Here is a 26,453-nt window from a genome sequence, read left to right as displayed (position 1 = left end):
AGTATCACTACTATCAGCGTCTGTCTTCCTCTTGAAGATCCATTTATTCTTAATGGCTTGCCGATCATCGGGCAACTCCACCAAAGTTCACACTTTGTTCTCATATATGGATCCTATCTCAGATTTCATGGCCTCAAGCCATTTCACGGAATCTGGGCTCATCATCGCTTCCTCATAGTTCGTAGGTTCGTCATGGTCTAGTAACATGACTTCCAGAACAGGATTACCATACCACTCTGGTGCGGACCGTACTGTGGTTGACCTACGAGGTTCGGTAGTAACTTGATCTGAAGTTTCATGATTATCATCATTAGCTTCCTCACTAATTGGTGTAGGAATCACTAGAACTGATTTCTGTGATGAACTACTTTCCAATTCGGGAGAAGGTACAGTTACCTCTTCAAGTTCTACTTTCCTCCCACTCACTTCTTTCGAGAGAAACTCCTTCTCTAGAAAGTATCCATTTTTAGCAACGAATATCTTGCCTTCGTATCTGTGATAGAAGGTGTACCCAACAGTTTCCTTTGGGTATCCTATGAAGACACATTTCTATGATTTGGGTTCGAGCTTATCAGGTTGAAACTTTTTCACATAAGCATCGCCACCCCAAACTTTAAGAAACGACAGCTTAGGTTTCTTGCCAAACCACAGTTCATATGGTGTCGTCTCAACGGATTTAGATGGTGCCCTATTTAATGTGAATGCAGTTGTCTCTAATGCATAACCCCAAAACAATAGTGGTAAATTGGTAAGAGACATCATAGATCGCACCATATCTAATAAAGTACGGTTACGACGTTCGGACACACCATTTCGCTGTGGTGTTCCAGGTGGCGTGAGTTGCGAAACTATTCCACATTGTTTCAAATGAATACAAAACTCATAACTCAAATATTCACCTCCACGATCAGATCATAGGAACTTTATTTTCTTATTATGATGATTCTCCACTTCACTATGAAATTCTTTGAACTTTTCAAATGTTTCAGACTTATGTTTCATCAAGTAGATGTACCCATATATGCTCAAATCATCTATGAAGGTCAGAAAATAACGATACCCGCCGCGACCCTCAACACTCATCGGACCGCATACATCAGTATGTGTTATTTCCAATAAGTCAGTTGCTTGCTCCATTGTTCCGGAGAACGGAGTCTTAGTCATCTTGCCCATGAGGCATGGTTCGCAAGCATCGAGTGATTCATAATCAAGTGATTCCAAAAGCCCATCAGCATGGAGTTTCTTCATGCGCTTTACACCAATATGACCTAAACGGTAGTGCCACAAATAAGTTGCACTATCATTATTAACTTTGCATCTTTTGGCTTCAATATTTATGAATATGTGTATCACTACGATCGAGATTCAATAAACCATTTATATTGAGTGTATGACCATAGAATGTTTTATTCATGTAAATAGAACAATTATTCTTTGACTTAAATGAATAACTGTATTGCAATAAACATGATCCAATCATATTCATGCTCAACGCAAACACGAAATAACATTTATTTTAGGTTCAACACTAATCCCGAAGGTAAAGGGAGTGTGTGATGGTGATCTTATCAACCTTGGAATCACTTCCAACGCACATCATCACCTCGCCCTTAACTAGTCTCTATTTATTTTGCAACTCCCGTTTCGAGTTACTACTCTTAGCAACTGAACCAGTATCAAATACCGAGGGGTTGCTATAAACACTAGTAAAGTACACATCAATAACATGTATATCCAATATACCTTTGTTCACTTTGCCATCCTTCTTATCCGCCACGTATCTAGGGCTTGGGTCTAGCTTTGGGCTTCTTCATGGGAGTGGCAACTTGCTTGCCATTCTTTCTTGAAGTTCCCTTTCTTTCCCTTGCCCTTTTACTTGAAACTAGCGGTCTTGTCAACCATCAACACTTGATGCTTTTTCTTCATTTCTACCTTCACCGATTTCAGCATCGCGAAGAGCTTGGGAATCATTTCCGGTATCCCTTGCATATTATAGTTCATCACGGAGTTCTAGTAACTTGGTGATAGTAACTAGAGAACTCTGTCAATCACTATCTTATCTGGAAGATTAACTCCCACTTGATTCAGGCGATTGTAGTACTCAGACATTCTTAGCACATGCTCACTAGTTGAGGTATTCTCCTCCATCTTGTAGGCTAAGTACTTTGTTAGAGGTCTCATACCTCTCGATTCGGGCATGAGTCTGAAATACCAATTTCAGCTCTTGGAACATCTCATATGCTCCGTGGTGTTCAAAACGTTTTTGAAATCCGGTTCTAAGCCGTAAAGCATGGTGCACTAAACTATCAAGTAGTCATCATCCCGAGCTTTGTCAAACGTTCATAACGTCTGTATCTGCTCCTGCAATAGGTCTGTCACCTAGCGGTGCATCAAGGACACAATTCTTCTGTGCAGCAATGAGGATAATCCTCTGATCACGGACCAAGTCCGCATCATTGCTACTATCATCTTTCAACTTATTTTTCTCTAGGAACATATCAAAAATAAACGGGGAGCTACATCGCGAGCTATTGATCTACAACATAGTTATGCAAATACTATCAGGACTAAGTTCATGATAAATTAAAGTTCAATTTAATCATATTACTTAAGAACTCCCACTTAGATAGACATCCCTCTAGTCATCTAAATGATCACGTGATCCATATCAACTAATACATGTCCGATCATCACGTGAGATGGAGTAGTTTTCAATGGTGAACATCACTATGTTGATCATATCTACTATATGATTCACGCTTGACCTTTCGGTCTCAGTGTTCCGAGGCCATATCTGCATATGCTAGGCTCGTCAAGTTTAACCCGAGTATTCTGCGTTTGCAAAACTGGCTTGCACCCGTTGTATGTGAACGTAGAGCTTATCACACCCGATCATCACGTGGTGTCTCAGCACGAAGAACTGTCGCAACGGTTCATACTCAGGAAGAACACTTATACCTTGAAATTTTAGTGAGAGATCATCTTATAATGCTACCGCCGTACTATGAAAAATAAGATGCATAAAAGATAAACATCACATGCAATCAAAATAAGTGATATGATATGGCCATCATCATCTTGTGCCTTTGATCTCCATCTCCAAAGCACCGTCATGATCACCATCGTCACTGGCTTGACACCTTGATCTCCATCGAAGCATCGTTGTCGTCTCGTCAACTATTGCTTCTACGACTATCGCTACCGCTTAGTGATAAAGTAAATCAATTACATGGCGATTGCATTTCATACAATAAAGCAGCAACCATATGACTCCTGCCAGTTGCCGATAACTGTTACAAAACGTGATCATCTCATACAACAAATTATATATCATCACTTCTTAACCATATCACATCACAGCAAGCCCTGCGAAAACAAGTTAGACGTCCTCTACTTTGTTGTTGCAAGTTTTACGTGGCTGCTACGGGCTTCTAGCAAGAACCGTTCTTACCTACGCATCAAAACCACAACGATTTTTCGTCAAGTGTGTTGTTTTAACCTTCAACAAGGTCCGGGCGTAGTCACACTCGATTCAACTAAAGTTGGAGAAACAGACACCCACTAGCCACTTGTGTGCGAAGCACGGCGGTAGAACCAGTCTCATGAACGCGGTCATGTAATGTCGGTCTGGGCCGCTTCATCCAATAATACCGCCGAATCAAAGTATGACATGACGGTAAGCAGTATGACTATTATCGCCCATGACTCTTTGTGTTCTACTCGTGCATATAACATCTACGCATAGACCTGGCTCGGATGCCACTGTTGGGGAACGTAGTATTTCAAAAAAATTGCCTACGATCACGCAAGATCTATCTAGGAGAAGCATAGCAATGAGCGGGGAGAGTGTGTCTACGTACCCTCGTAGACCGAAAGCGGAAGCATTTAGTAACGCGGTTGATGTAGTCGAATGTCTTCGCGATCCAACCGATCCAAGTACCGAACGCACGGCACCTCCGCGATCTGCACACGTTCAGCTCGGTGACGTCCCTCGAACTCTTGATCCATTTGAGGCCGAGAGAGAGTTTCGTCAGCACGATGGCTTGGTGACGGTGATGATGAAGTTACCGGCGGAGGGCTTCGCCTAAGCACTACGACGATATGACCGAGGTGTTGAACTATGGAGGGGGGTACTGCACACGGCTAAGCGATTGTCTGTTGTGCCTTTGGGATGCCCCTGCCCCCGTATATAAAGGAGGGGAGGAGGAGGCCGGCCAACAAGGGGCGCGCCAGGGAGAGGGGAGTCCTACTAGTACTCCAGTCCTAGTAGGATTCGGCCCCACCCTTTTTTTCCTTCTACCGGAGGGGGAAAAGGGGAAGGAGAGGGAGTGGGAGAAGGAAAGGGGGTTGGCGCCCCCTTCCCAAGTCTAATTCGGCCTCCTCCCTTGTGGGGGGCGCACCAGCCCCTTATGGGCTGGTTAGCCTCCCTCCTATGGCCCATAAGGCCCATATCTTTCCCCGGGGGTTCCGGTAACCTCCCGGTACTCCGGAAAAATGCCCGAATCACTCGGAACCATTCCGATGTCCAAATGCAACCTTCCAATATATGAATATTTACCTCTCGACCATTTTGTGACTCCTCGTCATGTCCGTGATCTCATCCGGGACTCCGAAAAAACTTCGGTACATCAAATCACATAACTCATAATACAAATCGTCATCGAACGTTAAGCGTGCGGACCATACGGGTTCGAGAACTATGTAGACATGTCCGAGACACATCTCCGGTCAATAACCAATAGCGGAACCTAGATGCTCATATTGGCTCCTACATATTCTACGAAGATCTTTATCGGTCAAACCGCATAACAACGTACGTTGTTCCCTTTGTCATCGGTATGTTACTTGCCCGAGATTCGATCGTCGGTATCATCATACCTAGTTCAATCTCGTTACCGGCAAGTCTCTTTACTTGTTCCGTAATGCATCATCCCGCAACTAACTCATTAGTCACATTGCTTGCAAGGCTTATAGTGATGATCATTACCGAGAGGGCCCAGAGATACATCTCCGATACTCGGAGTGACAAATCCTAATCTCGATTTATGCCAACTCAACAAACACCATCGGAGACACCTGTAGAGCATCTTTATAATCACCCAGTTACGTTGAGACGTTTGATAGCACACAAGGTGTTCCTCCGGTATTCGGGAGTTGCATAATCTCATAGTGAGAGGAACATGTATAAGTCATGAAGAAAGCAATAGCAATAAAACTAAACGATCATTATGCTAAGCTAACAGATGAGTCTTGTCCATCACATCATTCTCTAATGATGTGATCACGTTTATCAAATGACAACACATGTCTATGGCTAGGAAACTTAACCATCTTTGATTAACGAGCTAGTCAAGTAGAGGCATACTAGGGACACTCTGTTTTGTCTATGTATTCACACATGTATCAAGTTTCCGGTTAATACAATTCTAGCATGAATAATAAACATTTATCATGATATAAGGAAATATAAATAACAACTTTATTATTGCCTCTAGGGCATATTTCCTTCAACAACCCACCGGTGAATGTTACAAGATACTACCTAGGTGATGGTATCTATTCTCAGTGGACCATTATTGTGAAGACAAACCCCAACCCCGTCGGAGAGAAAAGCAAAAGATTTTCCCAAGAGAAAAAGAGTGCTAGGAAGGACGTCGAGCGTGCCTTTGGTGTTTTGCAATCTCGATGGGGCATCGTTCGGTATCCTGCTAGGACTTGGAGGATGAAGAAGCTGTGGGAGGTGATGACTGCTTGTATGATCATGCATAATATGATCGTAGAAGATGAGCGTCCGAAAGGTATCTATGATCAAGGGTTTCAGTTTCAGGGTGAGAATGTTGTGCCTGAGCATGGAGGAGTGGCAACGTTTGAACAGTTCACTCAATTGTCGTCATGACATGTGTGATTGTTAAACTCACATGCAATTGCAAAATGATTTCGTTGAGTATATGTGAGCTCATGTTAGCAACCAATAGATGTATCTTTTTTATTGGGCTTGCAAAACTATGTGACACTATTTTTTTATTCGGCTTGTAAAACTATGCTATTTATTTGGTTTGAAACTATATGTTTGCTTGTGAAAATTTGTGCATATTTGTTGAAAAAGGGCAGCCAGATGTCCACGCCGGCAAATATGGGTCGGCGCCTTAGGCGCACTGTCGACCCAAATCTCAAACCTAGCGGACGCCGAGCGGGCGACCGACCCAAACGGACAAAAGCGCCGTCCGTTTGGGTCGGCGTGTTGAAGTTGCTCTAAGACCAACCCTTTTGGCGGAGTATTCAGAGACAAAGCTGAAGTAAACGTGCATTAGAAATGTACCCAGTGAAAATAGAGATACATTTTCATGTCTGATACTCCTTCCATCCCATAATGTAATGCGTATCCAACCGAGGCTCATAAACTCTACTCTGCCCAAGATTATTGCAAAAACCATCTATATTTACAATATCAAATATATACCATGTGAAGATATATTTCATGCTGAATCCAATGATGTTGATTCTGGTATTCTGGATGCTGATTAGTTTCTCTATAAACTTGGTCAAAGATTACAATATTTGACTTTGAAGGGACGGAGAGGGTATTATTTTGGATGCATTATTCCCTCCGCTCTAGCGCACTTGACATCGACCTCACTTGGGAGTGATTACAAGGTGGAAGTGTTGACTCCACCAAAATATGAGAACTCGACAGAGCGGTTAGGATCACGCGATGGGGCCACCGTCTACATGTGAGTGTTAATGGTGGCGGGGTCAAGAGGAACAAGCAAAATATTAAAATGAAAAGTTGAGTAATATAGATATATGTATTTCTTGGTTTTCCTCCTCCTAAAATCAGAGTCATGGCAAATCCTTCTCCTTCCTTCTCGACCTTCTTCTTTTTCTTTCTTCTTCTTCCTCTTTCTTCAAGATATATGATTTTCATATATGTTTGTATCGGTTTGAAAATTATCTCATTGGTTACATTGGCCCTCACATTTTCATATTACTACAATGTTTTTTTTACTTACAACGGAGATGTAGTTGAAGGTACTAGTGGACAAAAAGGCGGAAGCATCGGCACCACCGAGGTAGAAGACCTCCATTTAGCGATTAGGATCATGACGTTGAGCCACCGACTGATCGATGATGACAATGGAGCTGAGAGAAACGAATAAAATATAAAATGCGACCAAGATTTCATGGTCAATCCTTCTTCCTCCTTCTCGACATCTTCTTCCTAGCGTCATCACCGTTGCCTTCTTAGTCCAACCTGGCATCATAGGCACCGCATTCTTAGGCTCGCCGTATAGGGGCCAATCCTTCTTCCTTCTCAGCCATCTTCTTCCTTTCATCATCACCGCCTCATCCTCAGTCCAGCCTTGCATCATAGCTAGGCACCGCCTTCTCAGGCTTGTCATATATGGGCCTTTGGCTTCGATGAACGCTCCAACCATAGCCGCCCTAAACCCTGACCCCTAACTCTGATGGGGTCTCCTCTTCGGGACCAACACATTCACACGTGGTTTCCTCTCAGCTCTGTCGGCACCCTCGGCAAATTTAGCGTTCTTGCAACCCTAACCGAAGCCGATGGAACCCAAATATTTTTTCACCACAACAAAGGAAAAAAGAGAGGCAATCAGCTGAATAATAATTTTTTTTTTCAAAATAGCTGAATAATAATATCAAATGCAACCTTTCATATATATCGCTTGGGATAAGTAACCGATTGGGGCAGATACCCACACCGAATGAGCAGCCGGCATGCCAACCAAGATTCACATCAATCAAACTTGGAAAGATAAGATCCTCGGCACTGAATGCGCAAATGGGTCACGTGTGTGCTGCCGTCGCACCAGTTCATACCTCAGCTTTTTTTTCCTGAACCGGCGATCGATTCACCGCACCTTTCCTTTTTGCTCACCTCACGTGCGCTCCACCTCGTCATTTCCCCTCCTCGTGGCTCTTGCGGTTACAAACCCCGATTTTGGGGTAATTTTGGGCTTTTCAAAAAGCACACCGCCGGAGAAAAGATTCTCCCGTGTTTCAAACGTGGTTCTCCGGAGTAATATAAGGAAAAAAACAATGAAAGCACTGGACGAATTAAAATTTTGCTGGTGAGTCGCTTCCTTCTTTGCACCTCAATAAATCTGCAAGAATTTATGTGTGCACGCAGAAATGCGCGAGATTCCCTGGCGGGTGAAGATTCTCTGAATCTGCACCCCCACTCCCACTGGCGCATGAGGTGGGCAGCATTAGGTGGTAGCATGATTAAATTCCAGCAAATATTCAATCAATCTATTCCAGCTTTGGACTCCTCTCCAGCTCCAAAGCAAAACGTTGAAAAATAAAAGAAAGAAAAAACCTCCTTTACTTTACTTTACCCCTATGCTCGGAACTGATAATCAATCTCCCATCAGCACCACACCATCGACAAAGCTGCCGCCCGCAACGCATAAAATATTTTATTCACCTTTTTCCATCAACAAACAACCCCCCGTTTTTCCAGACTCCGTACTCCGTACCGTACGGCTGACAGCCGGGCCCATGCGCCGCGTCGGACCCGCTGGTCATCGTCGTGGGAGCGCCGGCAGCAGGTGCGGGGGACGTAACATCGCGCACCTACGCCCGGCCGATCGATCGATCGAACAAACTACTTATACCGGAAATAAAATATTTTCTTATTATCCGAGCCCGCGAAGGAGACGTCGCCACGGCGGAGTCCGCAGAGATAAACATATCTTTCTGAGAGAAAGTTGGTCGAGAACCCCGCACGTATAGCGGCGGTACACGGATACGCACTGCGCGCAACGGGTTTGGTTTGCCTGTAGCTCCTGCCGGGTGCGTGCGTGCTGGGTCGTCGCCATTATATAGCCGCCCTCCCGATCTCCCCTTGGACTCGCACCACCCCCACCCCACCCCACCCCACCCCACCCGCCTTCCTTCCTCCGCGACTCTGCGCGCCCTCAGTCAGCCGGCCATGGCGCTCCTCACCGATCTCCTCAACCTCGACCTCACCGACTCCACGGAGAAGATCATCGCCGAGTACATATGGTACGTCCTCCTCCCTTCCCCCGGACGACGGGGCTTCGGCCGTTCCTTCGCTGCGTCCGCGTTGGCCGCCGGCCGGGACCGCGCGGGCTCATCATGCCGCCGCCGCCGGCTGGTTCGCGGAGAGGAGGAGGGATCGCTCGGGGGACTGGGTTTTTTCTCTCGATGCTAAATTCATGGGGCCGTCGTCGTAGTTTGCGCTGTCGCGGGGATTCGTCCTAGTGTTTATTTTTTTATTTAATCAAACGCTTTTCGCCCTCGCGATCCCGTGGGTGCAGGAGCGGCGGTGCTCGCTCGTGTGGGTGGTAAACGCCACCTTTTTCTCTTGTTCAGTTCAGTTCCGTCCCGTTCCGTTCGGTTCCGTTCAGAGAGAGTTGGGAAATACACTAGGTTTTTGGCATGGCAGCGCGACGAGAAGAGGTTTTTGGTTTTTTGGTGGCGATTTATCACTCCCCATCACCCTTCCGGATATGCGCAACGCGAGGATGGATGTGCCACTGCCATATTCGTACCGGCAGTACGTTTTGTCCTGTTGGGGGAGAATCTCTGCGGTGGCATCCTCTGCCCCCCGGTCCCTCCCCTGCGCAACATGGCCCCGGCCCGGCGCGGCCAGATGCTCTGTTCCACTCCATGAATTTCCCACACGCGAGCTTTCGATCTTCACCATGTCGGAACCGAGGCCAATACCCATATTTTCACTGTGCCCGGCAAAAAACCGCGGTGAACAGTACAAAACACGCGGTCATGAGTTTTGCTTCTGTGGGCTGTTTCTGCTGGTATATTCACCGTCAATTTATTTTGGATTTATTGCAGGATCGGCGGATCTGGCATGGATCTCAGGAGCAAAGCCAGGGTAAGATACAGATGCAGATTCCACACCCTCCCCGGCCGGCATGGATCCCATGACCCTCCTTGCCGTGTCCTATCACTTTTCTTATCCACTACTGAGCTGTTCTTGTGCTTATATATCAGAGGTTGCGAGATTCCCTTTGGTTAACTGTGTGAATTTACTGTTGTTGCTCTGGTTGGTGCAGACCCTCCCCGGCCCGGTCACCGACCCCAGCAAGCTGCCCAAGTGGAACTACGACGGCTCCAGCACCGGCCAGGCCCCCGGCGAGGACAGCGAGGTCATCCTGTAGTAAGTGCCATTTGTCATGCCACTCCAAAGCTATTTACCTCTGTGAAGGGCAATTCCATCTTTTTTACTTTGGACCCAAGGAGTAATTTTTGTTTCCCTTGGGGCATGTGCCTTTGCTGCAGCCCACAGGCCATCTTCAAGGACCCGTTCAGGAAGGGCAACAACATCCTTGTAAGTGACCACCCCACTCATGTAATAGACTGTAGCACTACCACCGTGCAAGTGATCTGCACCTGTAGGCTCTAGTGTGGTAGTATTTGTCACTGCAGTTGATCGATCTAGCTCCTCTGGTCAACTAGGAGAGAGCAACGAGTTCCATTAAGAGGGGATATCAACTTAAACATCTTCTGATGCAGAATTTGAATGATTTTGGTCCAGTATTCTTTAGCTGCTACTACTCCTATTTCTGACGCAAATTGTATCCTAGTCAAGGATCCCTCAGGGTTCTGAATTTTTTTGTAGATATTTTTGGTTATTAGGTGTGCTTGTCTGGTCTACCTAACTAGTACAGTGCAGTAGAGAGGGAATCCAATGATCATCATCTTGTCAACATCCTTAGTAATCAAGATCCCCTTTACTAAATTCGAACCACTTGCAGGTCATGTGCGATTGCTACACCCCAGCTGGAGTGCCAATCCCCACCAACAAGAGATACAACGCTGCCAAGATCTTTAGCAACCCTGATGTTGCCAAGGAGGAGCCATGGTATATATAAAAATAACACACGAACTTGATCGATGATTACGAACACTAAAAAATAATGATCTAGTAACTGTTTTATGATGATTGATTGACTGGTCGTGTTGTTTTTGCGATGATAGGTACGGTATCGAGCAGGAGTACACCCTCCTACAGAAGGACATCAACTGGCCTCTCGGCTGGCCTGTTGGTGGATTCCCTGGTCCTCAGGTACGTCTCTTTCGGCTTGACCGACTGAATTTGGACTCTTGGCCCTAATTTTGGTGAAGTGTGCACTTACCAATCTCTTCTTTATGTGTGTAGGGTCCTTACTACTGTAGTATTGGTGCTGACAAGTCGTTTGGGCGTGACATAGTTGACTCCCACTACAAGGCCTGCCTCTTTGCCGGCGTCAACATCAGTGGCATCAACGGCGAGGTCATGCCCGGACAGGTGAAACACCGCTACAACACAGGACATTCCTATTTTCTGTATCTTGGAGAATTACTGTCTGTCTGACCATGGTAGAATTATGTTTGGTTTTCAGTGGGAGTTCCAAGTTGGCCCGACTGTCGGCATCTCTGCTGGTGACCAAGTGTGGGTTGCTCGCTACCTTCTTGAGGTAATGATAATAGTCATGTGATCTTATTCTGATAAGGGAGGCCTTTTGTGATGGAAGGACATCGTGTTCGGTTAAAATTCTTGTGATTAAATGGTGCTCTCCCTTTCTTCAGAGGATCACTGAGATCGCCGGAGTTGTCGTCACATTTGACCCCAAGCCCATCCCAGGCGACTGGAACGGTGCTGGTGCTCACACAAACTACAGGTAATTGAGATGAGATACTCGAACAGATCGATATGATCCGTTCATCTTGCCGTGCTATTTTGCTGATCACGAACGACTCTGCTGCATTCAGTACCGAGTCGATGAGGAAGGACGGCGGGTTCAAGGTCATCGTGGACGCTGTCGAGAAGCTCAAGCTGAAGCACAAGGAGCACATCGCCGCCTACGGCGAGGGCAACGAGCGCCGTCTCACCGGCAAGCACGAAACCGCCGACATCAACACCTTCAGCTGGGTACGCGCCCCTCGCCTTCTAGTTCTGAATCATCTGAATGGCTGAATCTTTCCATATCTCGTTACTCCGACAGTGGTTCTAAACACCATCTTGTTCCGCAGGGTGTCGCGAACCGTGGCGCGTCGGTGCGCGTGGGCCGGGAGACGGAGCAGAACGGCAAGGGCTACTTCGAGGACCGCCGGCCGGCGTCCAACATGGACCCCTACGTGGTCACCTCCATGATCGCCGAGACCACCATCCTGTGGAAGCCCTGAAGCCGAGCAGCGCCGACCGCCGTGCGATGATCAGTGATGGGTTGGGTTTGGTGGTGGCCACTGGAGGATTTGGACGAAATTCTTCCAAGATATTTCCGTTTCCGTTTGGTTGCATACTACGCGTAGTCCGCTTAGGTAGGTCACATCGTCGTCGTCGTCTGTCATCAGGGTGTCTGGTCTCTCTTCTCGTCTTTGGGTGGGTGGGTGGGTGGTGGCTAGAGGCGTGTCAAACACACAAGACTACTATTGATTGTTTTCCCTTGCCGTCTGGGTGCCCTGGTCTCGTGTAATCATCAATTGATATGGTAATAAAATGGTCCGTACCGCTGCCGTGGTACCACGCACGCCGCTTGTCTCATGCTACGGATGGACGGATGGTATTAGTGCTCATAATCATGCAACTTTGTGTAAAGCGGTTGTTGCGCTTCCAATGGTCGTGGATGAAGCTTAAATGACGCTAGACCATTAGTGCGCCAAGAGTGGGGAGCTACATTATCATACCATGGGATCGCTTTTCCTGAATTTCTAGTACTACTATAAATCGATAGATTCTACTAACAATTACTTTTCTTTCAAGACAATTATATAAGAAAAAGACAGTGTGATGGTAATTGGTTTGGTTTTCAAGGCGGTAGAGTGATAGGGAAAGAGAGCGCTCGGCTCAGCTGATAAGGGATGGGGACGCTGGCGTACCGGAAAAGCCTCGGCAGCATGCTCGTCCCGTAGCACAGCGAATCAATCAATCAGAGATTGCGATAAGCCTGCACGTTGCTCATCCGGTACAGTGCACGCGCTTTTGGCCCCCATGAATGGTGTCCCACAGGGCCGCGACTACAAGTGTGGACGTAGACTTGTGACTCGCCCCTCATTCCTGACCGTTCGTCCATACTTGTCACGACCCACAGGTAGGTCGCTAGGCCCCATGTGACGGCACAGTGCTACAGTGGTATGCACGGCAACGTGCCCCCAACCGCTCTTTCTCGAACATCGACCACGCCCCTCTTTCGTCCATGTACAGCGCCCTCACCAACTTTTGTTGTACTGCTAGTGTCACTTTTGATCACAATGTTTAAATGGCCGAGACCAAAGAGCCCATTTCTTTCTTCACCTGGTCAGCCCGCTGCCTGCCACTTTGCTGGTGAGCATCGGTCTATCAACGATGTCCGGCGTTCAAGCACGCCTCTCGGAATCTCGCCGATCCCAGCTGCGTTCGCGTGCCCAACGCGACGATGGCTTGGTCAAAAGAAGGCAGCGGATGCATCGGCCGCGCACGAATGAAACCGCGACCCAACCGGCGACCCGAGGGCCGCCATCCTTTAGCTGCCGGAAAGGTCTCTCCGGTCCCTCGATCGCCGGTCCAAAGTCCAATCCTGCACTGCTCTGCAGCATTGCACTGCACGAATCATGATCGATCGCCATGGAAGCAACAAACAAACGAACCAGGGAGCGACACTTCGCGCCGCGAAAAGCTAACATAACCACACTACACCCTCGGCTTAGCTGCAGTTTAGTAATGGCCTTATGGTAAACTATTGCGATTACGAGGAGGAGGGGAGTAGGAGTGTATATTGTAGTACAGTATATGGCAGCAATTTGCAGGTACGATAGGGGAGGCGCCAAGGGAAGGGAAAAGACGGAGGAGGTCGATGGGCCGGAGAGGAGCGTAGGATAGGACTAATCTAATCGCCCAGATAGACAGGCGGCTCTTCAAGTAACCTGACGCTCGTGAGCGACGGACGGGACCAGCAGTGCGTCGCGGAAACCGACGACGCTGATGCCATGCCAGCGAACGAACGTGGTGGCCGCGTGTGACATCGGCGACCGGGCGGTGATGGATGGCGAAACATCACTCGCCGTGTCACGACGGGTGCCCCGTGCGATTAGGAATCTTGAGCAGGTAGAGGTAGTAGGCAGGAGTGTCCCCGATCGTGTCATGGGATGGGTGCATCTATTACCATTGACTAAATACGAAGCGCAGAATCACGTCAAAGGTTGCAAGCAAGCCAGGGTGATTGAGGTCTGCAGATTATTCAGTCATGGACCTACCAACCTTGTGATTGACTGACTAACTTCAAGCTAAGATCATTTGAATATTCCATGAGCAGCCGTGTACGATTTCGGATGCCCGTGCAGTTTGGAATCTCGGGCAGGCATATCGAGTGGTTCTCGGAGTGGGTGTATCTACTGACTAAATACAGTACCAAAAATAAAATTAGCACGTCGGGATAGTGGCAACTAGCAAAGCCGGAATAATTGAGGTTTGAAGGGTATTCATCAGTTATAATAGGCCTTGCGAGTTGTGATTGACTGCTTCAAACAACGATACTATCTGACTATTCCGTGACCAGCTAACTACTACACTAGCTGGCGTAGATGACAAAAACTAACCAACGTGACGATCATCAACACCGATAACCCCAAGGAATATGGGACTATAAAACCTGCTCTTGGAAGACAATTATTAACAGAAACTCTTCTCCTATTCCTTTTTCGCTCCTAATCACAAATGAAGCAGCTCGATCACATTCTGCTACGAAAATGTGACTGATTCACACGAACAGACAATAACAAGGCACAGAACGAACATCTTCAAACACAGAATACACTCTTCTCACTGGCCTTCACCGTGCAGGTAACAAAGGGCATGTTCCCGTGCCAGGCACCGCGCCACCAAACGACTTACCAAGCAGCCGCAGGCAGGAGGGTTCGAAGCTGCAACCTACAGGAAACCTTCGGTCCCGTGGCCGGCGCAAGCTTCCCTGTATAGCTGCATCGCCTCCTCCATTACCTTGGCTCGAGACAAGAGCTCGGACCGCTTCTTACTCGAAGGATGAGTAGAGAGGTAGCTTTTCAGTACTGACTGATTGCCCGCGATTTGTCCTAGCTTCTCGTAGACCTTGGGAGCTGTGCGTGGGTCGAAACCAGCAGAAGCTTGAAGCATGAGCCCGATGTGATCTGCCTCTACCTCCATCCTGCAAACATGTAGCATACATCATCAGAAGGGCTTCTAACAAGAATTCCTTGCATGTGTTTGATGATGAGATAACAAGAACAACAACTGTACGATACACAGCTATTTTTCTTTTTTGAGGTCACACACGAGCTAATTCAGCAAGGACTGCAGCGAACATATACTGAACATCAAGAAGTGATTCATGCGGGGAAGGTGCTATGCAACTCATCGCCCAATCATATGAAATTTTATTGTATCTTTGAAGCAATGAAGGCTGTATCTTTGAAGCAATGAAGGCTACATCAAGAAGTGACAGCTGGGGTGGGGTTTTAGAAAATCATGTCCACAGAAAGTGGCATCGGCGGATCCTGATTGGAAAAACGCATGGAGATACAGTCAGCTATTCAATAATGCAACAAGGAGTGGAGTAAAGTCGGAGATAGATAATGTGTGGCAGATCAGATTGCCAAGATGGATCAGTAGCTAGTCCATATATCAGAAGATGTCTTCAGTTACTTGTCCTCTCCTTTCAAGGAAACTGATGGATACAGCTCCGGATAGCTAAACATCCTACCTCCTGTGATGCATCATTTCAGATGCACTAGGCAGAAGCACTGAATGTCTGCACTTGGTGGCTTTGCTTGGTAGAAGGTGCAAGGAAGTTTTGGCCATGTCATACATCAACCAATTCAAAGATGAACTTTGATCACAGAAAGGTTGTACCAACAAGGCTCAACAGCTAAGCAACACTAATTAGTCCATTATAATTGAGTGTGTGTCTGAAAAGATATTATTTTTCTGGAAATTGCCGTACAGAGTATTTATTTCCGAACAAACATACCTAAGATATGGTTTTTATAAAGGTATCTGAACATACAGAACTACTTTCCCCCTTGAACCATTTGGGGATTTTTTTTTTTACTTCTGCATAAAATTTCCCCAATTTAGTCAGGTCTGGGAAGTTCAAGTTTCCCCATCACCGACGATCCTAACTGACCAGTGACCACCACTGCTTCATACTGGAAAAGTAAGCACTGGTGACGAGGACTGATTTTACAGCAGGTCAGAAATGCAAACTTGCCAAATATTAAACCTTGTATATTTCAAATACAGACTACCCCATCCTCACAAATCACACATATGTTGTAAAACGATTCTTACATGCGAATCTGATAAAAAATCAATGGACAATAGAATAGTCACGCACAATGCATTGGTGATGAAATTTTAGTAGTTGCACAAGAAGGGGCATCATCCTAGTCAACTTTGGTAGGATTTGTAAGAGATGAACAAGAAGGATATCACATTATCATTCCAGTCAATTTGGTGTTTTGGGATCAATTCCATGCAGATCCAGAATTCTGTACATAAGAGTACATGACATATGCTATAGTAAATCTGATTTCATCTACTTTCTAAGAACCTGTGTGAATAGCTAATAAGTCCATCAGAATAGACTCTGGCAACCACTGAAAAAAGTGAGAGAACAGAGAACTAGATGTCTCTCCAAGCTCCAATGCCCTGTTGGGGACAAGAATTACCAGTAATAATCTCATCTGCAGGGCAATCAAGAGCCATATGTTTTATTACTAGAATTTTCACCGCTGTTAGTTAAGTCTGTAGCGAAATTAAATGGTACTCCCTCCGTCCCATAATGTAGGACATCTTTTGACACTACACTAGTGTCAAAAAATGCCCTACGGTATGGGACGGAGGGAGTACTAGATGATACCCCGCACATTGTTGCGGGTTTTGCAATATAATTGAATGTGATTTGGTTGCATGGAACATAAATATTGTGAGCAATAATGAGAAATAAACTGAAAATACATATGATATTGTGTTTGATCATTGTATAGTTGCACAATATTTATTAAGTAAAAATAGAAAACATAAAAAAATTATCATGCATGTTTTCATGTTGATATGAGCTTTTTCCTATGAATGGTTGATCACTTTACCTAGATAGATTCTCACTGATCTGTGGTACATTAAGCTGAAATAATAGGTTGGCTCAGAATAGTATAGAATGGCCCACATGGAGGCACTTGAAGCAGGAGTCATATCATAACTTATAGCAAAACGAGATACCTAGACAAAACAAGCCCATTGGTGCCAATTTATTGGCTTTTGCCAGATCTGGTAGCATCTCATTTCAGTCATATATGCAGCTTATCATGTGTAGAATGTAAATAATCGTGATTCCACGAACAATATGAAATGCAGAAATGATACCTTCGTGAGAAGGGCAGTCTGAGGAGTAAAGTCGACATTGCATTAATTAAGTCTGGCATGTAAATAAACTGTAGGACGATAAGCTGCAGGATAGTAAACCACATGCCCTTGGTGATCATCTCTGGCAAGTGCCTCGCGATAGCGTGCCCAATCTAAAACATAGAGGTACCAATATCAGTTCCAATGCACTGTAAAACCACCACAAAGTACATATGAGCCCACAACCCAATTAGTAAACCCACCTCATGCGAAAGCACTGTCGCAATCTCAGCATCCGTCTTGAAATGGTCGAGCAATCCAGTGAAGACTACAATTTTACCACCGGGCAAGCACATTGCATTGATGAGCTTATCTCTGACGACGATCACCTCCCAATTGAGCTCATTGAGGTGCTTCGTCTGTGGCTGCGCTCCGCGTGCCTTCCCCCGTCTACGGCTCTCGGCGACCCACCTGTCATCGAGAAGCTCGTCGTCTCGCTGAGCCCTCGCGGCCGTGCCCGCGGTCTTGCCAGGCGAGACCCGGTGCATCACGTCCTCGGCATCCAAGTCGCGGGCCTTGACGGCGATGTCGGTGGAGATGTCGCCGTAGGAGGCGTCATCGAAGTCGTCACTGCGGCGGTCGGCGAGGCCGCGGTGGAGCGCGCGGACGATCTCGGAGGCGATGAGGCGGACGCGGACGCTGTCGGGGTGGAGCGGGGGCAGGATCTTGGGGGCGAGCTCCTTCTTGAGATCGGCGAACTGGGACTCGCCGAGCTGGCGCTCGAGCTGGGGCGAGACGAGGACGAAGTGGGTGCGGTTGGTGTAGGGCACGGTCTCGAGGTTGCCGAAGTAGACGACGATGGTCCCGCCGCCGGCGAGGAGGACCACCGCGGCGACCTTCCGCCTGTCGTGGTACCACCGCGCCCCGCCGCGGCGGCGCGCGAAGTGGATGACCTCCGGGCGGCGGGAGGAGGTGAAGTAGTGCCGGGGAGGAGGCACCTGCGCCTGCGCCGGCGGCGGCCGGAAGAGGGCGGCGGGCTCGTGGCGGAGGGGCCCTCGGCTGAAGGACTGAATGAACCCTGGGCGGCGCGGGGCGGCGTGGTAGTGCCGAGCGGCCGTTTCCCGCACCACCGGCGGGGGCGGGGGCGGGGGCTGCGGCCGGACGGCGGCGGGCTTGTGGCGGAGGAGACGGGAGAGGGCGGAGCGCGAGTTCTTGAGGGGGTTCATGTCGTTTTAATTTTCGCTTCTTTTGTGTGGGATTTTCGGGAGTTCGTTTGATCGTCCAGCGGAGAGGCGAGGATGGATTTGGGGGTTTTGCCTTCTGGAAGCCTCCAGATGGCAAAGTAGGAAGAGCGGTGGGCGGTGGGGAAATCGCGCCGCAGCTCGTTATGGGGACGCTATCGGGCCCATCTGCAAGGGTGTGTGTTGGTGGGCCAACCGGATTTTTCGGTTTTGAGAAGGTATTACGTGGTAATTTTTTTCCCTTTCTTTTCTGTATTTTCAGCGGTTTTAAAAGTTTCAATTTTTTTCCCTGTTCGTTTTCAATTTTTCCCCGTATTATATTTCTTTCATTTTTATTTTTCACATACTAAATTATGAATATGTATCAAAATTCGTGGACATTTTAAATCTTGTGAACATTTCTCCGAATTCATGGATATTTTTAACATTCACAAGCATTTTTTTAAGTCGCTGAACATTAAAATTTTACAGACCTTTTTCAAATTGTGGATATTGTTTGACATCCATGGATATTTCTAGAATTCACAAATATATTTTTTAAACTCATGTTTCTTATTTCGTAGTATTTTTTAAATCCAAGATTTTTCTTAAACGTGAGCTTCCTTTGATTTAGTGAACTCCTTCAGGTAAAAAACGATAGTAGATTTTTTCTGGGCTAGGAGTGGAGCAAGCAAAAAAGATTAAGCGAGCGAGCAGAGTAGGGAGCTGAGCTAAGCGAATGAGAGATCCATGGGCGGCTCATGTGACCATTATAACAGCAATCCCATGATTTGAACAGGGAATAAGAGCTCCAAGAGGCTCTCACAACCAGCACCACCTAGTCACTTTATTCTCCTCATCGTTTCCTACAGCAGCCCAACACGATATACGAATAAAAAACATAATTAAAACCCAAGCAAGCGTGTGAAGAGTTTATAGCCTCTAGTTAACCATATAGGATATGAAGCATGTCATATTCCATAATTTAATCTTACCATCAAAGATATAGGACTCGACTTGCTCTCGTCCCGCACAAACACACCATCCATAACAACACTACTACACCAACACCAATAAGAACTGAATGATGTCACTCTAATTTCACTTATTTGTGTACTACTTACAATTTAATATTCAACCATTACCAAAATCATACTCCATCCGTTTCAAAATAATTGAAGTTATATGACTTTCCTAAGTCAAACTTTTAAAGTTTGACCAAGTATATATAGAAAATACCCATAAAGATTGTTGATATCAAATACATATAATATGAGAACATATTTCATAGTTAATCTAAACGAGTAAATTAATTTTTTTAGATGTTTGTATATTTTCATAGACTTGGTCAAACTTCATCAAGTTTGATTTAGGAGAATCATATAACTTCAATTATTTTGAAACAGAGGGGGTAGTAAGCTAATAACGAATCAGTAGGTACCACGAAAATATCACTTCGGCGAATTCACATAAATAACCTTCATGCTATAATTCTAGCAGAGGGGCTAGGACGCGGAGGAAGAGCGGACATGTGATGCGATGATGTTTTGCCGCTGCACATTATTTGCCCATTATTTGTTGCGTGAGATGTGCATGAGATATAAAGCGGAGAAAGCAGTTGATATCGCTACGGAAGGAAGGTCCCTTCGGGAAAGAGCGCGTGAAGCGGCTGGCAGACCCGGATCAAGATATTTTTCACCAAACTGACCTACCTCGGTTGCAAGGCGCACCAAAAGTATCCCCCATCTGATCCCCTACTAATTGTACATATCAACACCCGATTAAGCATTTAAAGACCGCAAAATAACTAAAAAAATACACAAAAAGGAATCATATCAGAAAATAGAGCAGACAATATAGCTTTTCCAGTAACATAGAGCCCTCATTTCTAATTCACCCACTGAATGCTCTGAAATTCGCCTACTGGACGCTCATAATTCACCTATGGACGCTCCTAATTTGCATGCAACACAGAGTCCTCACTCCTAATTCGCATGCCGAATGTTCATAATTTGCGTGCAACACGGCTCACCCCTAATTCGGCCTACCGAACGTTCCTCATTTGCCTGCAACATGCAATCCTCACTACTAATTCACCTACAAAACGCTCCACCAAGCTGAGTACATATTTTTTGATATGCACCAAAAAAACACATATTAATTTGCCTACCAACACCGCTAACTTGGGAAGTCAATCACATATTCTTTGAGGAAGAACTTAAATCCCATAGATATAAAGCAACAACACTAATACTTACTAACAATACGGAGGCACTTTTAAATTGCCTTTTCAAAACATGATAATGTGCATGCAACTTCTTTGAGTTTTTGCTTCACACCATCTACTCCTTTTTTTGCAAGGGCCAGAAGAAATACATTAACATACAACAAGAGTGGTTAGCGAGCATTTGTTTTTGCAAGGAACTTGACGAAATGCGCAACAAAACATTAGGTTTCACATGGACAAGAACATGAAAAAACTACCAGATTCAAAGCAAGTTTTGTAGTTCGGATCCTCTAAAAAAAGTCAAGAGAAACAACTTATTCTTTTACCCTTCTATTTTGCCTGCTCCTCCCCCACCCAACCCCACCCCCGGCGTATAATATTGTTGCACAGTTCTTTTTTTTCTTGATGTATGTAATGTTGGATATGAGAGGAGAGGGTGGAGGGGTGATCAATCAGGTCTTTTGGGTAGGCTTGGGCGAGAGTTTTTTTTTTTCAATAATGAGGTTCACGTGGACGCGAGGACCCGGTTGTTTTTTCTTTGCAGGAGCTACTAAGAGCGAGGGGCAAATAACTTTCCTTTTTTAGTCCCGCTAGGTACCAAGTGATTGCTGCCTAGCAACGTCCTTCCGATTTTCAAAATGTTAAACAAAGCATTTGAAAAAAAGTCAAACAAGTATTTGAAAAATGTTAGTCAAGCATTTAAAAAATATTATTTGTGTATAGAAAAATTATTGACCATGTACTGGAAACATGTTAATCAACCATGTAAAAAATGTTAAATGTGTATATAAAATAGTGTCCATGTATTTTAAAAAAATTAATCAAGCATTTGAAAAAAATGTTAAATATGTATGGTTTCTTGACAATGTATTAAAAAATGTTATTTTTTTAATTTGTATTAGATATATAGCAATAATGTACAACGTGTATGAAAAAAATTATACATAAAAATACATGTTTTCAAATAATGTTAATCATATATTTAAAAAATGTTAAACATGTATATAAAAAATCTGATCTATAAGAAAATTACTGAATGTGTATTGAAAAAGTCGGCATGTGTTGGACAAAAACCCCAATGGAAATAGAAAAAGATACTCCCTCCATTCCTAAATATAGGGTGTATAGTTTTTGGCACGGAAATTAAAGAACACTCATGGAGGGAAAATTTTACAAGTTCTGGATGAGATTACACCTGACTAATGGACATGAGAAAATAGAGGAGCTTGCCTGGTATAAAAAAATGTAATCAAATCCCTAAAAAAATATCCAGACGAGTTGTGCAATGTAATACACCTTATATTTTGGATTTTTTTCTCAAAAATCTATACACCTTATATTAAGGAACAGAGGGAGTACTAAACAAACCAAGAACCCCAATAAAGACGAAAATAATAACCAAAGAAAACCGATGCCCAAAACGAAAATAGAGGAAGCCGAGAAAGAATCAAAGTAAAATGAAGAAAACTGAAGGAATCCAAGAAATAAAGAAAGATGAATGAAGAAAGAAAGAAAAGCATAAAGGCAGTGAAAAATGAAAAAAAAACAAATAAAAAAAGAATGAAAACCAGTACAAACTGTGAAGGAACAAAGAAACCCGATGAGAAAAAAAATAAAAAATAACAGAAAGATAAAACAATCCTGATATAGAAATAGGTAAAACCGAGAGAAAACATACAAAAAATGAAGAAAAGAATCAAACCTTTACTTGCACCGCGCGAGCCTACAGCCAGCGATCCTCGAACATATAGTTCCCAAGAAAGACCAGAACAAACAGACCGGCCCAGCTACAACAGGAAGGCGAATCAACCTGTGACTGGATGGTTAGAGGGACTGTGGTATCCGCAGCCCACCAAGGTTCAAATCTTGGTGCTCGCATTTATTCCTGAATTTATTTCAGGATTTCCGGCTATGCGCATTCAGTGGGAGGAGACGTTCCCGTCAACGACGAGGCACCTACGGTGACTTCGTAAATCTCAAGATGATATGCCAGCTCAGTCTTTCGGATGTGCTCATAGGGGTAAGATGTGCATGTGTGCGTTCATAGGGATGAGTGTATGCGCGTGTATATGAGCTTGTGTGTGTACTGATGTTAAAAAAAAAGCTACAACGGGAAGAGCCGAAAGCTTCAGACAAGACGGAACGAGCATTATGCGATCCCATGAAAAAAATCCTAAGAATTGAAGTGGAGAGGCCATCTCAATCCTTTAATTTTCCTATTTCTTTGTTTTGAAGATCCACTGAATGAGCCCTTAAACTGTCGATGTATATCATTCGAAAAAAAAACTGTCGATGTATATGCAGGCCCCACATATGAGGCCTACACTGTTGTCTTTCCATGGATGGTCAACACTTCTTATCTTCACGGTGCACTATTTACGTGCAAACATTTGTAGTTGTACACCATAGACCATAGTACACCGTACAAAGCTCTTGCTCACTTGGCCACCAGCGCGCTAGCTTCAATTAAACCATGTCGTCGTTATCTTCGTCGTCCGCCTCAGCCTCGGCGCCGCCGCCTCACGTGGTCGAGGACTGCCTCGGCGTCGTGCAGCTCCTCAGCGACGGCACGGTGACGCGTCCCACGCGAAGCTTCCTTTCTGACCCCCCGGTGCATGACGTCCGCCGCGACCTGCCCGTCCAGTGGAAGGACGTTGTCTACGACGAGGCCCACCGCCTCCGGCTCCGCATGTACAGGCCTACGACATCCATCGGCCTTGCCGGCGGAGGCGAGAAGAAGCTTCCGGTGCTCGTCTACTTCCACGGCGGCGGCTTCTGCATCGCCAGTTTCGAGCACCCCAGCTTCCATGCCGTGGCCCTTCGGATCGCCCACGACCTCCCGGCCATCGTGCTCTCCGCGGACTACCGCCTCGCCCCGGAGCACCGCCTCCCCGCGGCCCACCACGACGCGGAGACCGTCCTCTCGTGGTTACACCGCCACGCCGTGGCCGGCTCCGCTGCCGACGCGTGGCTCGCCGAGTCGGCTGACTTTGGACGAGTGTTCGTCTGGGGCGACTCGTCCGGTGGCAACATCTCTCACCACATCGCCGTCCGGTACGGCTCCGGCGGCCTCGATATAAACCCGGTGCGTATCGCCGGGTGTGTCCTGCTCGGTCCGTACTTCGGCGGGGAGGAGAGGATGGCGTCGGAGGCGTGTTCGCCTGCCGACGTGCTCATGAGCCTTGCGCTGTTCGACCAGATGTGGCGGCTAGCGCTGCCGGCGGGGGCGACGAGGGACCACCCGGCGGCGAACCCATTTGGCCCCGAGAGCGCGCCGCTCGATGACGTCGCGTTCCCACCGGTGCTCGTCCTGAACGCCGAGCATGACCTGCTGCGTGACCGGACCGCGGACTACGTCGCGAGGCTGAAGGCCATGGGGAAACCCGTGGAGCTGGTGGAGTTCGATGGGCAGGAGCACGCATTCTTCGTCTACGAGCCATGGGGCGCCGCGGCGGACGGGCTGATCCGAGTGGTGCGGCAGTTCGTGCACGGCGGCGCGCCGGACACGGCGGCTGCCTTGTCTGGAAGTCCCGAATTACATAGTACTAATTTTTTTTTCAGACATTTTTAGTGTCCAACTTATTAGAGCCTAACGCGTGCTTTGCCGCTCCATTTTTCAATCGTGGGATTAACTTTTTTTAAAGAAAAGCTTCGTGGCTAGCCTTATTAAATCACAAAACAATTACACTGTTCACTAATTGGCTGATAAGGAAACCCGGGAGGTTCATCAGTCCAATTATCACTACTCTTAGCATGTTATTATGGTCGTTTATTATGTTATATGGTTTTGTTAGCGTTGGCTTGGACTATAATTATGTTCTGGTGTATATCATGTGGGATTGTTAAAGACAATATTTGTTCTGAGATGAGAGTGAAATTATTCCACACGTGGTTGTAGTGCCCTTACACCTTTCGGCCTCAGTGGCAGCTAGTGTTGATTGTGTGAACCTCTTGGAAGGGAAAGTCCCCAACAACTCATGAGCTCAGCATGAACAGTAAATTTGAAAAAGAACATTCAAAAATTCTGAATTTTTGGTAAACTGTAACAAATGTTTTAAGAGCCTGCAATTTTTCACTTTGAAATGACATTCCAGGAAGTCGTAGGAAAAAAAAACAAAATCAACACTTCAAAATGCTTCTGAAAATGGCATTTTTTGAGCACTGATTTTGTTTATTTTTGCCACTACTTCCACAAATGTGATATCATGATGAAATTTTACAGGCATTCAGAACATTTGTCAATGTTTTGCACAAACAAAATTCAGAATTTTTTGAACTATTTTCATTTTTTTTACGATTTCACTGTTCATACGAGCTCATTTGAGTTCGAGCTGAGAATAGTTGCGTCCCCTTGGAAGCTCATATTCCACGCTGAAATGATGCAATTGTTGCTATAACGCTTACATGGGCTGGCCCATGAAGCTCTCGCTCGCTCAGCTCGTCTCTTTGCACGGCTCACTCATTTGTTTTGCTTACTTGGATACAATCTGCTATCGTTTGTTTATTTGAAAACGTTCCTTAAATCAAAAGATGTTCACGGATTTATAAAAAATGTTACGAATTAAAAAAACTCATAATTTTGGTAAACTTGTTCCCGAATCTAAAAATATTCGTGGACCTCAAGCAATGTTCGTAAATTTGAAAAAAGGTCTGCAAGTGTCCATAGACATTAAAAATGTTCATGGACTCTAAATATATTCACGAACTTTTAAAATACTAATGGATTTCAAAACTCTTCAAGATTTTTATTAAAATGTGAAAATAATAAATAAGTAAATAAATAAATAACAACCAGGAAAAGGCAAAAAATAAGACCAGTAGAGAAAACATATAAAGAAAGAAAAAACCCAAGAAATACCTTCTATAACCTTCTCAAAACATGGAAAACCGTCTGGTGAATTACGACTATATACATATGCATTACTCTGAACCTGCGACACACCCCCTTACAAGTGGCCCCCATAGAGACCGTCATATAACAGATCACACCAGGAGGCTCCATATATATCGAGGACTTAGTATCTGAATGAAAAATGCTCAATGTGTATTTAACAAATATATACCTTGTTTTTAAAAAGGATGTACCTTTGAAAAATGTTTAGCGTGTATCTGAAAAATGTTGAACATGTATACGGAAAAATTTCAACATGTACTAAAACAAAATCGACATGTATTTGAAAAGCAAAAAAACAATAAGAATACAAAAACCCCCAAAAGAAGAAAAACAATAGAGAAAACATAAAGAAACCAAAAAACCAAATAAAACCAATAAAGAAAAACACGGAAGAAGAAAAAAGAAAATGTCACACAAATGGTTCTAAGACCAGTCTGTACCGGTTTGTAGAACCTTCCCAAAATCGCTCTATCAGTCCAGCCCACTAAGAAGCACACAACGCAGAGACAAGAGGGCGCTACATCTCGTAGTAAGGGAGAATAGTACTGGCATTGAAATAAGGCCACGCGTGGCTGTTGCTGGGTCGGCGCACACCACACCCCAATCGTAGGCTGACAAGCCGGCCCATAAGCACGTCACCGAGAGTGAAGGAAAGCGCTCCAGTAGACCAATAAATTATGCTACGGAGGATAAGGGGTGGTCAATCCAGCAGACTACTATAGCATCTTCAAACGTAGTCGCCACCTCCTTTTTCAAAGAAAAGGTGCT

General features: G+C 45.5%; 3 protein-coding genes across 3 annotated transcripts; 2 read left to right on the top strand and 1 right to left on the bottom strand.

Annotated features, from left to right (window-relative positions):
- The first annotated feature begins 8,740 nt into the window (after positions 1 to 8,740).
- LOC109755589 (glutamine synthetase) lies at positions 8,741 to 12,521 on the top strand. The gene is made up of 11 exons (XM_020314490.4): positions 8,741 to 9,033; positions 9,844 to 9,883; positions 10,065 to 10,168; positions 10,291 to 10,339; positions 10,767 to 10,873; positions 10,990 to 11,077; positions 11,171 to 11,299; positions 11,394 to 11,468; positions 11,581 to 11,672; positions 11,764 to 11,923; positions 12,025 to 12,521. Exons 1-11 carry the CDS (start codon positions 8,960 to 8,962, stop codon positions 12,175 to 12,177), a joined length of 1,071 nt encoding a protein of 356 aa, XP_020170079.1. The 5' UTR covers positions 8,741 to 8,959; the 3' UTR covers positions 12,178 to 12,521.
- Positions 12,522 to 14,604: 2,083 nt separating this feature from the next.
- Positions 14,605 to 18,699, bottom strand: LOC109755598 (mitochondrial metalloendopeptidase OMA1). Its single transcript, XM_020314497.4, has 3 exons — positions 17,608 to 18,699; positions 17,366 to 17,517; positions 14,605 to 15,149 (listed from the first exon to the last, which is right to left on the bottom strand). Exons 1-3 carry the CDS (start codon positions 18,568 to 18,570, stop codon positions 14,897 to 14,899), a joined length of 1,368 nt encoding a protein of 455 aa, XP_020170086.1. The 5' UTR covers positions 18,571 to 18,699; the 3' UTR covers positions 14,605 to 14,896.
- Positions 18,700 to 23,176: 4,477 nt separating this feature from the next.
- LOC109755630 (strigolactones hydrolase CXE15) lies at positions 23,177 to 24,470 on the top strand. Its single transcript, XM_020314527.4, has one exon. The coding sequence runs from the start codon at positions 23,265 to 23,267 to the stop codon at positions 24,360 to 24,362; it is 1,098 nt and encodes a 365-aa protein (XP_020170116.1). The 5' UTR covers positions 23,177 to 23,264; the 3' UTR covers positions 24,363 to 24,470.
- Positions 24,471 to 26,453: the final 1,983 nt, after the last annotated feature.

Source organism: Aegilops tauschii, chromosome 6 (assembly GCF_002575655.3).
Source record: "Aegilops tauschii subsp. strangulata cultivar AL8/78 chromosome 6, Aet v6.0, whole genome shotgun sequence".
Classification (NCBI taxonomy): Eukaryota; Viridiplantae; Streptophyta; class Magnoliopsida; order Poales; family Poaceae; genus Aegilops; species Aegilops tauschii.
The sequence above is the reverse complement of the archived record's forward strand: the minus strand, read 5'-3'. Positions and strand labels throughout refer to the sequence as shown.

What these genes read in the sequence shown, in the direction of transcription:
- LOC109755589 (XM_020314490.4), top strand. Translation starts at nt 8,960, where the DNA reads ATGGCGCTCCTCACCGATCTCCTCAACCTCGACCTCACCGACTCCACG. An exon ending in GTTGCCAAGGAGGAGCCATG is followed by an intron (nt 10,874 to 10,989) that starts GTATATATAAAA and finishes TTGCGATGATAG; the next exon opens with GTACGGTATCGAGCAGGAGT. An exon ending in TTGCTCGCTACCTTCTTGAG is followed by an intron (nt 11,469 to 11,580) that starts GTAATGATAATA and finishes CCCTTTCTTCAG; the next exon opens with AGGATCACTGAGATCGCCGG.
- LOC109755598 (XM_020314497.4), bottom strand. Translation starts at nt 18,570, where the DNA reads ATGAACCCCCTCAAGAACTCGCGCTCCGCCCTCTCCCGTCTCCTCCGC. An exon ending in CGACAGTGCTTTCGCATGAG is followed by an intron (nt 17,518 to 17,607) that starts GTGGGTTTACTA and finishes TCTATGTTTTAG; the next exon opens with ATTGGGCACGCTATCGCGAG. An exon ending in AGACTGCCCTTCTCACGAAG is followed by an intron (nt 15,150 to 17,365) that starts GTATCATTTCTG and finishes ACATGTTTGCAG; the next exon opens with GATGGAGGTAGAGGCAGATC.
- LOC109755630 (XM_020314527.4), top strand. Translation starts at nt 23,265, where the DNA reads ATGTCGTCGTTATCTTCGTCGTCCGCCTCAGCCTCGGCGCCGCCGCCT.